General features: G+C 32.3%; 2 protein-coding genes across 2 annotated transcripts in view; one reads left to right on the top strand and one right to left on the bottom strand.

Annotated features, from left to right (window-relative positions):
* LOC139501146 (uncharacterized) overlaps positions 1 to 10,209 on the bottom strand; it is a 142,718-nt gene extending 132,509 nt beyond the window's left edge. Inside the window, exon 1 of the mRNA XM_071290135.1 lies at positions 9,679 to 10,209. Coding sequence (XP_071146236.1) covers positions 9,679 to 9,729 — 51 coding nt within the window. The 5' untranslated portion in view covers positions 9,730 to 10,209. The remainder of the gene's footprint in view (positions 1 to 9,678) is intronic.
* A 185-nt stretch (positions 10,210 to 10,394) lies between these two features.
* Positions 10,395 to 14,236, top strand: LOC139500096 (caldesmon-like). Its single transcript, XM_071288834.1, has 5 exons — positions 10,395 to 10,526; positions 11,013 to 11,022; positions 13,215 to 13,392; positions 13,671 to 13,901; positions 14,035 to 14,236. The coding sequence occupies exons 1-5, from the start codon at positions 10,395 to 10,397 to the stop codon at positions 14,234 to 14,236; spliced, it is 753 nt and encodes a 250-aa protein (XP_071144935.1).
* The last annotated feature ends 272 nt before the right edge of the window (positions 14,237 to 14,508 follow it).

Below are 14,508 nucleotides of genomic sequence, written 5' to 3'. Positions count from 1 at the left end.
GCAGGATGAGACACTTTTCAAAAAAAAAAGGCAGGATGACAATTTAGGTAAAAAAAGTCAGGATAAACTAATAAAAAAAAAGGCAGGACAGAATAGAGTGAAAAATAAAAAGGCAGGACAGAGATTACAACTAAAAAAAAATGCAGGACAAAATTTTTCATCCTAGCCCCCCCATAAAAATCAAATGGTAGCTCCCTAAATAGGATAAAGTCAAGATCGGGAAACCAAAGGGCACCAAGATATTTTATTAAAATTTTGAATTGATTGAATACTACCATGTATATCTTTAGAATAAAACTGATACAGGAGCAGGAAGGTTATTGAAATTGATGTAGTTTTTTTTTCCATTAATGTTGTTCATTTTTATTCTTGTTAAAACACGAAATACAGAGATATACCCGATTCAAAAATTAAATTACTTGCTTTGCATCGAATCTATTATATCTGCTACATGTATGAGAAGCGGGGAAACTAGAATGTTTTTTTTATATACAAAAGATAATTGTTTAAAAACAGTTTTACTGTATATAATTTCAACATATTTTTAGATACAATGTTACAGTAACTGTCCTTATTTCTCTTTTAATTTTCTAGCATATAAACTTTTAAATTATCTGCGTTTTTCAAAGTATTAACACGTTTTCACGAATACAAACTGCATGTTTAATGATGTCTTTATCTGGCAACTCTTGGCCTGCGTAATTGGTATAATCTGTTTACAACATCTGGATGTTATCATACACAATTAGCGTTACATTGTATTTGATCAATTTTAGTAATTAACACATACGGTTTTCCTTTTAAAGTACCATATAGTGTTAAAAGATGAACCATTTCACAGTCAGGAAAATCCCTTCATTTACATACAAGTGACACATTTACCACCTTTTAAGGGATCGTTAATTCTTAGTCTTTCTTCGCAGTATAGCCAGTCGAGGTTGTTAAAAACTTCCATCATCATCATCTCTTTCTTCATTGTATTATTAGACATTTTCAATTGTAAACATAAACATTCTGACAATATTCTGATAAAATACATGTATGTGCATACTCGTGTATTTTCAAATCATAGGATCATGCAAAACCCACGCCTTGGCTCTTGTTTAAAATGAAAAAAAAGATCACTAATAAGCAGAAGCGAAACTAACTTTTTTCCAAGTCCACATCAAGGTTGGTAGACTTAAGCTTGATGTGGACAAAACATACCGTGTTTATCGATTTGATCTTATTTATTCTAGTTTAGAGTTCATTCTAAATGACATCGTTGTTTTCATATTTTGAAGTACAAAATGAAAAGCTGCTTACAATTTAGTACAGTGTTATTATAATAGTGCATTTCTCCTTACACCTGAGATTCATGTAGTATTTGCAACTGGACGTTTACACAAATCCATCCATCTACCCATTTATTATGTGGCTATATAAGATGTAAAAAAAAAAATATCAGCTTACTGTTACAATTCATCGTCTTAGTTAAAGTTTCCGTTATGAATCAAGCATATCGAATTGTAAAATTTGCTGTAAGGAAAGTGATGAACATTTTGAAGCCGTGTTTTGTTATGCAAGCAAGATCTTAAATTTTTTTTCCATGGTTCTGGAGTAAAGCTGTGGATATTTCCTTATTTATTCAAATAGAAAAAAAATATCATCGGTCCGACATATAAAAAGCACCTTGCCATTTTTTAATATCATTAATTATATCTTCAAGCAGTTCTGTTTTGAATCGAGAAGAACAATATCTACTTCAATTCAAATGTTCGCTCAGTGTGACTCTCTGAAACAATCAATACGTGAACTCTGCTGCAAAACGTACTATACAATATATCGATTTATTTTTTCCGTTAATGTGAAATAATCGACACATCTTACAGCATTTACTAGGGTCTGAATGGGGTCTTTCATATCTGTATTCTATGATAATTTAGATCATATTCCTTTATTTCTTTTATATTCTATGCCCACTGTCATGATTATTTTCTATTCTGTATATATTAGACCCTTTTTATCTATTTTTTTGGGAGTAAAATATTTTCTTTTTTTCTTCTTTTAGCTCTAATCACGACCCTCATTTACGTTTGTTGTGCATGCGATATATAAACTGCAGTCTCGCAAAGCTATACCTGTGTGAAGACAACTTCACAGTATCAATGTTTCATATACTAACTATGAAGTAAATAAAATGCATTTCTTTACGTACATAAATACATCCGACAAATGTTTGCAAAAATAAGCAAATATTTGTCAGCATTTACTTTGGTTGTAAATGTTTTATAAACCGCGGTCTCTCAAAACTTTGCATACGTCTATAAAGCTATGTTGCAAATATTAATATTTATCAAATTACAATGTAACTATGATAGTGGAAAGTATTAGTAAATAAAATACATGTCTTTACATACAGAAACTATATCGACAAATGTTTGCAAATGTAACACAAACATTTGACAGCATTTACTTTGGCTGTAAATGTTTTATAAACCGCGGTCTCTCAAAACTTTGCATACGTCTGTAAAGATATGTTGCAAATGTCGATATTTATCAAAATATTTATGATAATGGAAAGTATAAGTAAATAAAATGCACTCCTGTACATACATAAACGATATCGACAAACGTTTTCAAATATAACACAAACAGTTGACAACATTTACATTGGTTGTAAATGTTTTATAAACCGCGGTCTCTCAAAACTTTGCATACGTCTGTAAAGATATGTTGCAAATATCGATATTTATCAAAATAACTATAATACTGGAAAGTATTAGTAAATAAAATACATTTCTTTACATGCATGAACGATATCGAAAAACCTTTGCAAATATAACATCAACATTTGACAGCATTTACATTGGTTGTAAATGTTTTATAAACCGCGGTCTCTCAAAACTTTGCATACGTCTGTAAAGATATGTTGCAAATATCGATATTTATCAAAATAACTATAATACTGGAAAGTATTAGTAAATACAATACATTTCTTTACATGCATGAACGATATCAAAAAACGTTTGCAAATATAACATAAACATTTGACAGCATTTACATTGGTTGTAAATGTTTTATAAACCGCGGTCTCTCAAAACTGCCCACACCTCTGTAAAACATTTATGTAAATTTTAAAATTTGCATACATCTCCTATCCTGGAAAGTGCATGCAAACATAAGGCCTATTTTTACATATCTTTAGAATATGAATAAAGATATGGAAATAAAATAATTATCTTTAGCATATCTTTGAGAATGTCCAAAATAATGCCAAAGGAATAATGCATTTACATATACATTAGTAGGTCCGCAAATATATCTGGCAGAATAGTAGTTACATTTGTCAAACATTTACATGATTGCCCAAATTGTTGTAAATCTGCCTTTTCGTGTAGTGAAGTCTTCCGAAAATGTTACTGCATCTGGAGACAAAAAATGACGCGTTTTTTGTTTAACCAAAACTATTTGTCGTTTTAAAAAAATAGAAAAGATAAAATATTTATTTATTTATTTAGGTAAACCCGATGTAGTCGTCTCGTATCTTCGGGCCTGACGCCACTCAGATATGAGAGCACTGTTTATTCGGGCCTGAGGCCACTCAGATATGAGAGCACTGTATATTCGGGCCTGGCGCCACTCAGATATAAGAAGACTAACGTTGAACTAATACATATACAACATCAGCTCTTCATTGATTGAGATAAAGGGTCTCTTACTATAAGACAATGAATAATCACAAAGACGGAGAGATAATTTCAACGTCTTATAAATTAACGGGCTAGTACACTCTCTAACCCATTAGTCAACTCGTATAATTAAAAGAAAAGTCTCCTATTTTTCAAATAGTAATCCGAATTTCTTTCCCCGAAACCTAATCTTAACGGATTACGCCGGGAAATGGATGTTTTTGATCAAGCGAAAGGTTGCTCAAACGTAAAATCTAATCTAGGTTCCGTTCCTTCGATCTTGATATTAATGTCATAAAAATGAAGCCAGATAAATTTCTTGAAAATTGTTTTTGAGATTTCTAGTTCATCTGATAATTGCAATATTCTGTTATAATTTTATAATCATATCTTAACATGCTTGATTAATCTTAGATGATAAAGTTTATAAAGAGGCTATCCATCTTCTTTGTTTGTGTTTTAAAACTCAATCAATTATTAATAATATCGCAAAAATTTTGTAAATTTCATTAATGTTAGATTGTTTCATTAATGTAACTTTTACATAATTTTAAAAATATGTTGGTAAATATAATAGTGACTTTCATGTTTATAATACTTCAAACAAGGCACCTTTCTGTTAAAGTATCGAACATTCATCTTATTTATCTAATTTTTTTTATTTTATTTTTTTTTGGGGGGGGGGGGGGGGGGGTGTTAATTTTAAGAGTCTTAATTTCTTAAGGAAACAGATTAGTAGTTTTATGAGTCAAGTTAAGAAATTATTTATTTTCACTCGAAATTAGAATTCAAAAGGGAGAAAGAAAAAGCGGGGGGAACAATCATTCCCCTAAAGAAAGAATGGTCGGTCCCATTCGATAACCTCTCCTTTTTGTGTCTCTAAAAGTAAGCTATTTGACAGGATATCTCATTTATCATACTTTATTTTTTCCCTTCATTTCAACCTTTTCCGGAAATACCGCAATGAATCAATGAATAACTGACATTTAACCAAAAAAAAAAAAAGACAATAATCCTGAAACATTCTACATTTCAAAGAAAATCTGGAAACATTATCAACCATTAGACGATTCAGGTGTAAGCCGGTCATTACCAGAGCATTAAATGGAAAATGGGAATAGGTACAAGAACATTACTTTAATGAAACAATACAAAAAAAAAAGACACATGAAGCGGTAGATATCTGAGCAAAACAGCTTTCTCCAACAAATAAATCTAAATTTAAGAATAGAAACCGGGAATATGTCAATAGGACAACAACCCCACAAAAAGAGCAGAAAACATCTCAAGGTTGTCCAGTTGTAGTGTTTAGTGCGCCCTGTTTCAAACTGTGCGGTAAATTTTGGATGTTCCTGAATCCTTTTAACCCGTTGTAAGGGAGATGTCAGGATTTTTTAAAGAGAAAGCAATACTTATATTTTTTGGGATGATTTTGTGCTTTAAAATTATACATTTGCCAATCAAATGGGGGTACGTCCTATACGCCCCCATGAATTACTCAGTATTAGCGCTGTAAATGTACTCGAAATGAACCTTAACCTGCCGCCGTCCATAACTACACCTAAGAGTGGTGTTACGTTTAGGTCTTATTTACATATAAATATAGCATCATTGTTAGTGATTTGGAGAACTTCCTTTGTTGCGCTCTTGTTTTCAAATGTGATGTTACAGTAAGATCTTAAATACATCAACACAAAGCTTTCAAAATGAGGTTACATGTAACTCTATTCTACATCCAATTGACGTTAGTTTCAGCTGCTATCGAACACTTAATTAAAATATCCATGGAATCAACTCTAACTCATTTCTTGATTAACCCTAAAAAAACTAACGAAAACTAGACGCAGAAGGTCATAGAAGCAATAACCAAAAGCACATAACGTTTGTTGATAATGGCTATAAATATAAACATTATTAAAACATAACATATAATTTAAACTATCTTAAATGTCAAGAGGATAATTCTATAAAACCGTCCACCATTTTCACAAAATTAAACATGTCAGAGTTATGTGAGCTTCACGTCACAATGATAAAATGATACTGACAAGTTTGCGTCTTAATTGGAAAATTTTCATTATCAGATAATGTAATGAAACTGAATGTATTGTATTTTAAGAGCTGGATGACTTAGTTATAGAGAATTTCCATTTTAAGAAATATCTCTTTAACATTGAATGAAGTGTTTTTGTCACAGAAAAAAAATTCTCGTGGTAATTTGATTTCCTTTTAAGAAAGTTATTCACGATCTTCTTTAGATCTTGTGAAACTTTATCATAAGACTTCTTAGAAGGCAAATGCTTTTATCATTTTTCATTTTATTAATTTCGTGGATGAAATTTGCTCTCAATGTGTTCGTTTGGTCTGTTGATGCATATTTTGTTTTTCTCTTACAATTTCGAAATATTTTTGGAAGAGAAAAATGTCAAAGCATTTCAAAAACAGTGTTATAAGAAATACAAAAAGTCAATAATGGGGGTCCGCCTTGAAAATTTAGAAGGGGGAGGGTGTAGTCCGAGCCGTATTACTCTGAAGTCTGGCGGTCATATCTTTTGGCGGTCATTTTTAGAACGTGACCATACGATCCAAACAAGACATAAAAAGGCTGTCAGACGTTGGAGCTTTCTCGGACTAGGGAAGGGGTACCAGTTTAATTTTCGTGATTTTTATGTGATTTAAAAAAAAAAACCGAAGGAAGATATTTTTCTACCAATTTGTGTCTTTCGTCCAAATAACCAATCAAGTATAGGGATTATAATTTAAAGGGCAGAAATGAAATAGAATAAAAACGAATTGTATTGTACCAGACAAGATATGCAGATTGCTTGGCGGCAAAGGTACAAATTAACTGGCGGAAAAGGTACAAATTAACTGGCTGCAAATATGCAGATAACCAAGCTACAACAGATATAAATTACCTGGAAGCAATAGATGCAAATTAGGTGGCACTAACAGAGGTAAATACAAAGAAATGACAAAATTACTAGGCAACAAAAAGCATTTTGCAAACACATCATTATTCATACAAGTCATGTATATGCAATAACGCATCAGCGCCTCAAGATAGATATATATGATACGTTACTAACTATAATGTGGACAAAGCTTTCATTGATTAAACCTTTATCATCACTTAAAATAAGACTTTTCAAATATAACATATATTAAGTATATCAAATCTAAGTGAGCAGAACCATTTAACAGTGAAAACAAGAAATATGTAAGCATATTTAAAGACAAAACCAAGGAGGAGAAAGGGAAATACATTATAAAAATATAAAAATGCAAAACAAATAATACAGTATATAAATTCTTTTGGAGAGTCGCACAGTTTATATTTCTTTAATGGTCTATCAAATCGCAGGTCATATACAAAAGGACCACCCCCTTCAGGGGTAAATGCACAGACTTTTTACTCCCACTCCTGACTTTAGCGTGTCATAGGTGGACCCAGAGGTCGATATAGATTTCTTATGTCAGCTATAACATTTACATGAAAATAGCTATATGTTATAAACCTAATTATTGTACATGTAGACAAAAATACCTTATTTGTTCTTAAAGAGAAAACAAAAGTACAAGTATTAGACAAACATGAATGATCCCTTTTTTATCAGCCGTTTATGCACTTATGATAGTTCTTTACTGCCAATCAACAGTTAATTTGAGTCAGATAAAAGCCACTCAAAGATTATAAGACAATAGCATCTTCCGTCCACGTTACATCTGAGGCTTCATTTCAACGTTCTAGAAAATGAAGTCTCGATCAAAATAATTGTCCCACTGTCCGCCAAAATTCAACACCATTAATAAATTGCGTCTTCGTAAATGCGCGTTATAACCAATCAACACGTTCAAAGCACTGGTGTTCCTAGAAGTCAATACTGGGGGCAATACTAGTATCATATTTAATTTTTATTTTCTAACATGGGTTAATAACTTGACATTTAGGATTATTACTAGAACTAGTAAATTATTGAGGAACATAACAGTTTTATGTCATGCTTTGATATATATCAGACCTCGAGCCTTCTGCTCTTTAGCTGATATCGTGACCTTGGAACAGTACTCGAACTAGTAAATTTTCGATGTCGTACAAGTGAAAAGTTGAGCGATATAAAACCTGGTTTAATCCACCATTTTCTATATTTTAAAATGCCTGTACCAAGTCAGGAATATGACAGTTGTTGGACATTCGTTTGATGTGTTATATCATTTGATTTTGCCATTTGATTAGGGACTTTCCGCTTTGAATTTTCCTCAGAGTTCAGTACTTTTTTGTGATGTAACTTTTTTCAGTGTTGTCAGCTCAGAGTCCACTCATGGTTGCAGCATTCGAGATACCTTATACTCTTCAGCATCTAGTACACCGTGCACTAGGAGGAAATATGCTCTCTAGGGGGTTTACAGAATAGAGCATAATGTGGCAATTAGAGACAGAATGGAGTAATATGTACAAAAAAATATTGATTACAGAGTATGAAGAATGAAGAACGAAATGAAAGAAAAATAGAGAGAATGCATTAGCAATTGAAGTAAATAGAATTGAAGACCCCCTCCAGATCCTCAGGAAGCAAAATATTACAGCAATGGTAATAAACGTTCCTTCTTTACCCACGAAATAAGAGTTGGCTCTAATGTTTGGTGTTGGTGTTCCTGTGAATATGCTTCTTTTTGAAAGACCATATGTCTTCGAAGTTTGAATTATAATGTACATTGTACTTGAGTAATTAGTTATGTATGCAACAAAAGGTAAATAAAGGCAACAGTAGTATACAGCAGTTCAAAATTCATAAATCGATTGAGAAAAAACAAATCCGGGTAACAAACTTAAACTGAGGGAAACGTATCAAACACAAGATGATAACCACGTCACAACACTAAAATGTAAAACACACAAAAACGAACTATAATATAACAAATAACGGCCACTTTCCAGACTTGGTACAGAACATTCTCAGAAAAAAATGGTGGGTTGAACCTGGTTTTGTGGCTAGCCAAACCTCCCACTTGTATGGCAATGTTAAATATAACACCAAAATGACAACCATACATGGTAAACTTTTTCGAAATCTATGTTGTCATTTTTATAATCTTTCAATTGGATATAATATAAAATAAATTTCGAAAATTATGAAAATTAAACTCTATACACTAGATAAAGTACCAGTCCAAATCTGAAAGCCAGCTACATTCAAACTTATTGCAGAAATAGAGGGTACTATACAATGTAAATAAGAACGTGCTGGTAAATAAGATATGTATTTCCTACTAGTAGAACCCTGATTGGAGGACCTACCAAAGCATATGTTCCATGTATATACAATGATTTGACTATATAATATAATTTCTTAGTAGATGTTTTTCAACATATCTCCTTATTTTTTATGTAATAAACAAAATATTTCTCAGTACTGTTTTAAAGATAATAATGTAAATATTCATGTTTTTGATAAACGTTTGCACACAGGCACATAATTAATGCATATATTTTCGGAAATACTTCCTTTTGAATCTTCGTTGGTCGTATAAAAATACCTGGTGAAAAAAGGGGGGGGGGGTCAAAAATGAAGTCTTCTAGCTGTATTCCATCTGAATATGTCTTTACTATCCATATTTACATTAAATCTCCAATTGACGAAAAATGTAAGAAAACTGCAATGTTAGAAAGCAGTCAGTGACATCTTTATTTAAGTCACATGGTCAAAAGTGCCGTCATGTAAGAAAATAGTTGTTCGTAACTCAAAATTAACAACTAAAGCTGTGGCACTGTGAATTGGAATCTAGAAGTCGTTACCACTGCCTCTTTATTGATAATTATTTATACGGAGGCTATTTACCGACAATTTACACGCAATTTACTGCATATTTTCCATGTTCGATAATAATCAATTGACTAAGAAAAATCATCAGATTATTCATTGTTTTGAGATTTTTAAATGTCAAAATAAAATAAAACAAGGAAATTAAAATATAAAACTTTTAAGTTATCAATTTTAAATCTTACCTGGTTTTTACACCTTGGAAGATCAGGAAAGAAGTTACATCCGACGACCATGGTTAAAGATGATGTCTTTTCTTCACTAAAACAGTATTTGCAAGTTACGAAACTCTCAATTTACTTATTGATAAAACACCTATCAGACAAAGAAATTGTCAATTTGAATTAATACAAAATAACGAAGTTGTTTGTTGTATCTCTGTATCAATATCTCCAGTCTTTTCCGATTAACAACTTTTTTTACAGAATGATTCACAATAAACTATAACTTTTTTCACTAAATGATATCCTTTATTTTTGTTTTCAATAGCTTCCTATATGTGTTTGTGTCTGTTGTCAAATGTTATTAACAGAAACACGTGTTGACATATTGACATAAATTGAAACTTAAAAGTGTAAAAATCCAATTTTCAACCAATTATGGTGATTTAGAGAAGTTCCGAAGTCTCGATAGATACTACTCTCTATGTGATCTCCCTCTCTCTAGATCCATGCGATCCGATAATACGACCTTATGATTCGACTAACAACCAACTTAATTTATTGATCACCACTATTAACCTGGAACACGCGACTATGATACAATGGATCATGGATAACCAACTCAATTATTTATTTCCTTACTATTTATACAGGTAGCATGAAAAGGCCAATAAATACACAAGGGAATTTAATGTTTTTAATGTCAAAACAATTGATAATTACGGTATGATATAAGACAAATGAAAAAGATAATTATACAAGATATATATATTACTGGGAGATATACTGGGAGAGAGAGAGAGAGAGAGAGAGAGAGAGAGAGAGAGAGAGAGAGAGAGAGAGAGAGAGAGAGAGAGAGAGAGAGAGAGAGAGTATCTAACCCCAGGTTGAAAATAATTGGGCAATAAAATGAAATCGACGACTAATAGAAATAAAATTCTGTTCATAAATACTATACTGATATCGATGTTTATAAATAAAAGAAAACCAGAAATATTTTTTATTAAAATTTGAATTAATCACTTGTCAGAATTGTTAGCGATTTTAACAGCTAATTGGGCAGATGCAAAACCTTGTATGTTTCTGTATCACTGAAGGCGACCTCGTGCATTCTGTAATTTAAAAATAAAATATAATTGGTAGTTTGTTCACTGCAAAAACATCTTAAAAATTAACAGACACTATAAAAATATTATGAAATAATTACTGCATTCAAAACTCTGGCAGGCGCGACTTCTGTATTTTTGTTAGCCTATAGTCTGCACAGCACGTGATTAGGTCTGCCCAGGTGTAATGCATTTTTATTTTTGACAGGTGATTAGAGCATAAAAATATATCTTTCGAATTTTATATTATAGGTTAACAAGCGTTTGTTTGATTACTAAAGTAAGAAGCTAGTGCCATTGAAATATACTTGAAATGTGCTTGAGATCAAAACATTTATGTTTTTCATTTTGTAGACTTATAGATATATACAAAAGTATTTCGTTGTAAAATTTATTTTATTGCATTGCCTCAAGTACTCGAGAAGTATGAAAATTATTTTTTGAAATTGCATAATTTTTATTTCAAATTACAAAATTTAATGAAGTCAGTCTATTTTATGAGGGTATAAATATTTGAAAGAAATCTATAAACGAAGTACATTCTGAAAATATAATTGAATAATAACGATAACAAATATTTTTCTTTATATATGGCAAAAAAAAGGATCGTAGCGAACCTCTTGAATTGAAATTGAGAAATGCTTGTTTTAACATTCAGTGACAAATAGTTCAGGCATATTCAAGACGAGAACAAAGTCGCAATTAGCACAAGAGGCAGGTTCTGCCAGGTATATTTAGGCCAATAAAGATGAAAGGCGGTAAATTTAGACGACCACTGAGAAATATTGGTATGGAGGATTCCATCCATCCAGGGTTGCTCATTAGAGAGTAATGAAACCTAGACGTAATCTTGTCGGTAGAGAAGCACGTACATGGTTAATATATGGTACAGGTTCAACCCACCAGGTTTTTTTTTAAATGTCCTGTACCAAGTCAGGAAAATGGCCATTATGTTGTAGTTCGTTTCTGTGTTTGTTACATTTTAATGATGTGTCGTAGTTCTCTTATATTGGATGCTTTCCCCTCAGTTTTAGTTTGTAACCCGGATTTGTTTTCCTCTCAATCGATTTTTGAATTTCGAACAGCGGTATACTACTGTTGCCTTTATGTACAGACGCCCAACATTATAGAAATTGTTTTACTGCCGGAACGGAATGTCTAGGAGCTATTGTATTTCTATACAAAAAGACTATTCTTTTTGGTCGGAGATGAAAACACAAAGATTAGAGGAAGAAAAAGACAACTGAATGATATTCAAAGGTAAGATTATATATGGTTCAGAAATAAAAATATTTCATTGGTAAAATTCCTGAATCGCATTATTGGTGCTAACTGCAGTTTGAAATAAAAGGAGACATACCCTAATTATAAAGCAACCTATCAATGGAACAGTACGGGAGATTACCTTACAGGTCAACATATATGTTTCAGTACTAGCTAAGATTGATTGATGACTGTATCCCTGACGTCCAGTGACAACCATTTCATATTAGGTCGACGATAGTTTAGATAATTGTCTATAGCATATGATTATCATATGGCTTGTCTTCTTATAGGTATTTGTTGGTGATGGACAAGACCCCATTTTGGCCCCAGAATATGGCAGTTTTACAAAATTGTTAAAATGTAAAATTTTAGTTATGTATTGGACAGAAGAATGCTTCGGCTACATGCATATGGGCTGTTTTTGACAAAACCATGTACGTATATCGAGTAGTAGCACCATTAAGTCATGCTAAATTACTGAAATCTTCACAATTCTAGCATTTTAGTTAAATTTAAGACGGTTTCCGTGTAAAACGGAAGTGGCCGCATTCGTGTTCATCCTTAATATTGAAATGTAAGTTGTATTTGATGATAATACATAACATATATAAAGGTTGAGGATGAACACGGATGCGGCCACTTTCATTTTTGACAAAAACCATCTGAAAAGTGACATTTTTCGGGATATTTGGTAGATTTTTCATATTTGAGCTTGAATCGGATCGTTTTTAATGACTAAATCAGTTAAAATATTTCACATAAACTAATTGAATCAAATGAAATAGACATTAGTGTTTAAAAAGTGGTCAAAATCTTTCGTCAAATGAACTTGAAATTTGAGGCCAAAATCGGTCCTTACCGGACCTACTCCTTTCAAAAGAGACGAAAAATGGAGCAAAAGGACAAACTCAAAAGTCGACAACAAACTGACAACGCCATAGCAGGAAACAAAAAAAATGCAATCTATTGCAGAAGAGAATGGGCAATCTATTGCAGAAGAGAATGAGCAATCTATTGCAGAAGAGAATGAGCAATCTATTGCAGAAGAGAATGCACAATCTATAGCAGAAGAAAATGAGCAATATATTGCAGAAGAAAATGAACAATCTATTGCAGAAGAGAATGGGCAATCTATTGCAGAAGAGAATGAGCAATCTATTGCAGAAGAAAATTAGCAATCTATTGCAGAAGAGAATGATCAATCTTATTCAGAAGAGAATGAACAATACATTGCAGAAGAAAATGCGCAATCTATTGCAGAAGAGAATGAGCAATCTAGTGCAGAAGAAAATGAGCAATCTATTGCAGAAGAGAATGAGCTATCTATTGCAGAAGAGAACGAGCAATTTATTACAGAAAAGAATGGGTAATCTATTGCAGACGAAAATGGGCAATTTATTGAAGAAGAGAATGGGCAATCCATTGCAGAAGAGAATGAGCAATCTATTGCAGAAGAGAATGAGCAATATATTGCAGAAGAGAATGAGCTATCTATTGCAGAAGAGAATGAGCTATTTTTCGCAGAAGAGAATGAGCAATCTATTGCAGAAAAGAATGGGCAATTTATTGCAGAAGAGAATGAGCAATCGATTGCAGAAGGGAATGAGCAATATATTGCAGAAGAGAATGAGCAATCTATTGCAGAAGAGAAGAGAACGAGCTATCTATTGTAGAAGAAAATGAGCTATCTATTGCAGACGAAAATGGGCAATCTATTGCAGAAGAGAATGATCAATCTAATTCAGAAGAGAATGAGCAATCTTGTGCAGAAGAAAATGAGCTATCTATTGCAGAAGAGAATGAGCTATCTATTGCAGAAGAGAATGAGCTATTTTTCGCAGAAGAGAATGGGCAATCTATTGCAGAAGAGAATGGGTAATCTATTGCAGAAGAGAATGGGCAATCTATTGCAGAAGAGAATGGGAATCTATTGCAGAAGAGAATAAGCAATCTATTGCAGAAGAGAGCGAGCAATATATTGCAGAAGAGAATGGGCAATCTATTGCAGAAGAGAATGGGAATCTATTGCAGAAGAGAATAAGCAATCTATTGCAGAAGAGAGCGAGCAATATATTGCAGAAGAGAATGAGCAATCTATTGCAGAAGAGAATGAGAAACCTATTGCAGAAGAGAATGAGCAATCTAGTGCAGAAGAGAATGAGCAATCTATTGCAGAAGAGAATGAACTATCTTTTGCAGAAGAAAATTAGCTATTTATTGCAGAAGAGAATGATCTGATACAAATTAATATTTAATACCAAAGTTTTTATTTGGATATTAATGTATACAAATGAACAAGGTTCATAAAATTTCTACACGTGCGCAGGCAATGGAAATGCTGACACATTTTTACATCTTTCAGTGGTGTAGCACCCGTGTAAATTTTTTTTTCTTAAATGATTAATTTGTTTATGATCGTTCAGCTTTTGGGTCGCTGTCGTCCTGTAAACCCCTCCCTAGCAGTTTATTTCAATTTGAAGGG

The sequence above is a fragment of the Mytilus edulis genome, chromosome 13 (assembly GCF_963676685.1).
Source record: "Mytilus edulis chromosome 13, xbMytEdul2.2, whole genome shotgun sequence".
NCBI lineage: Eukaryota > Metazoa > Mollusca > Bivalvia > Mytilida > Mytilidae > Mytilus > Mytilus edulis.
This window is presented reverse-complemented; position numbering and strand designations above follow the sequence as displayed.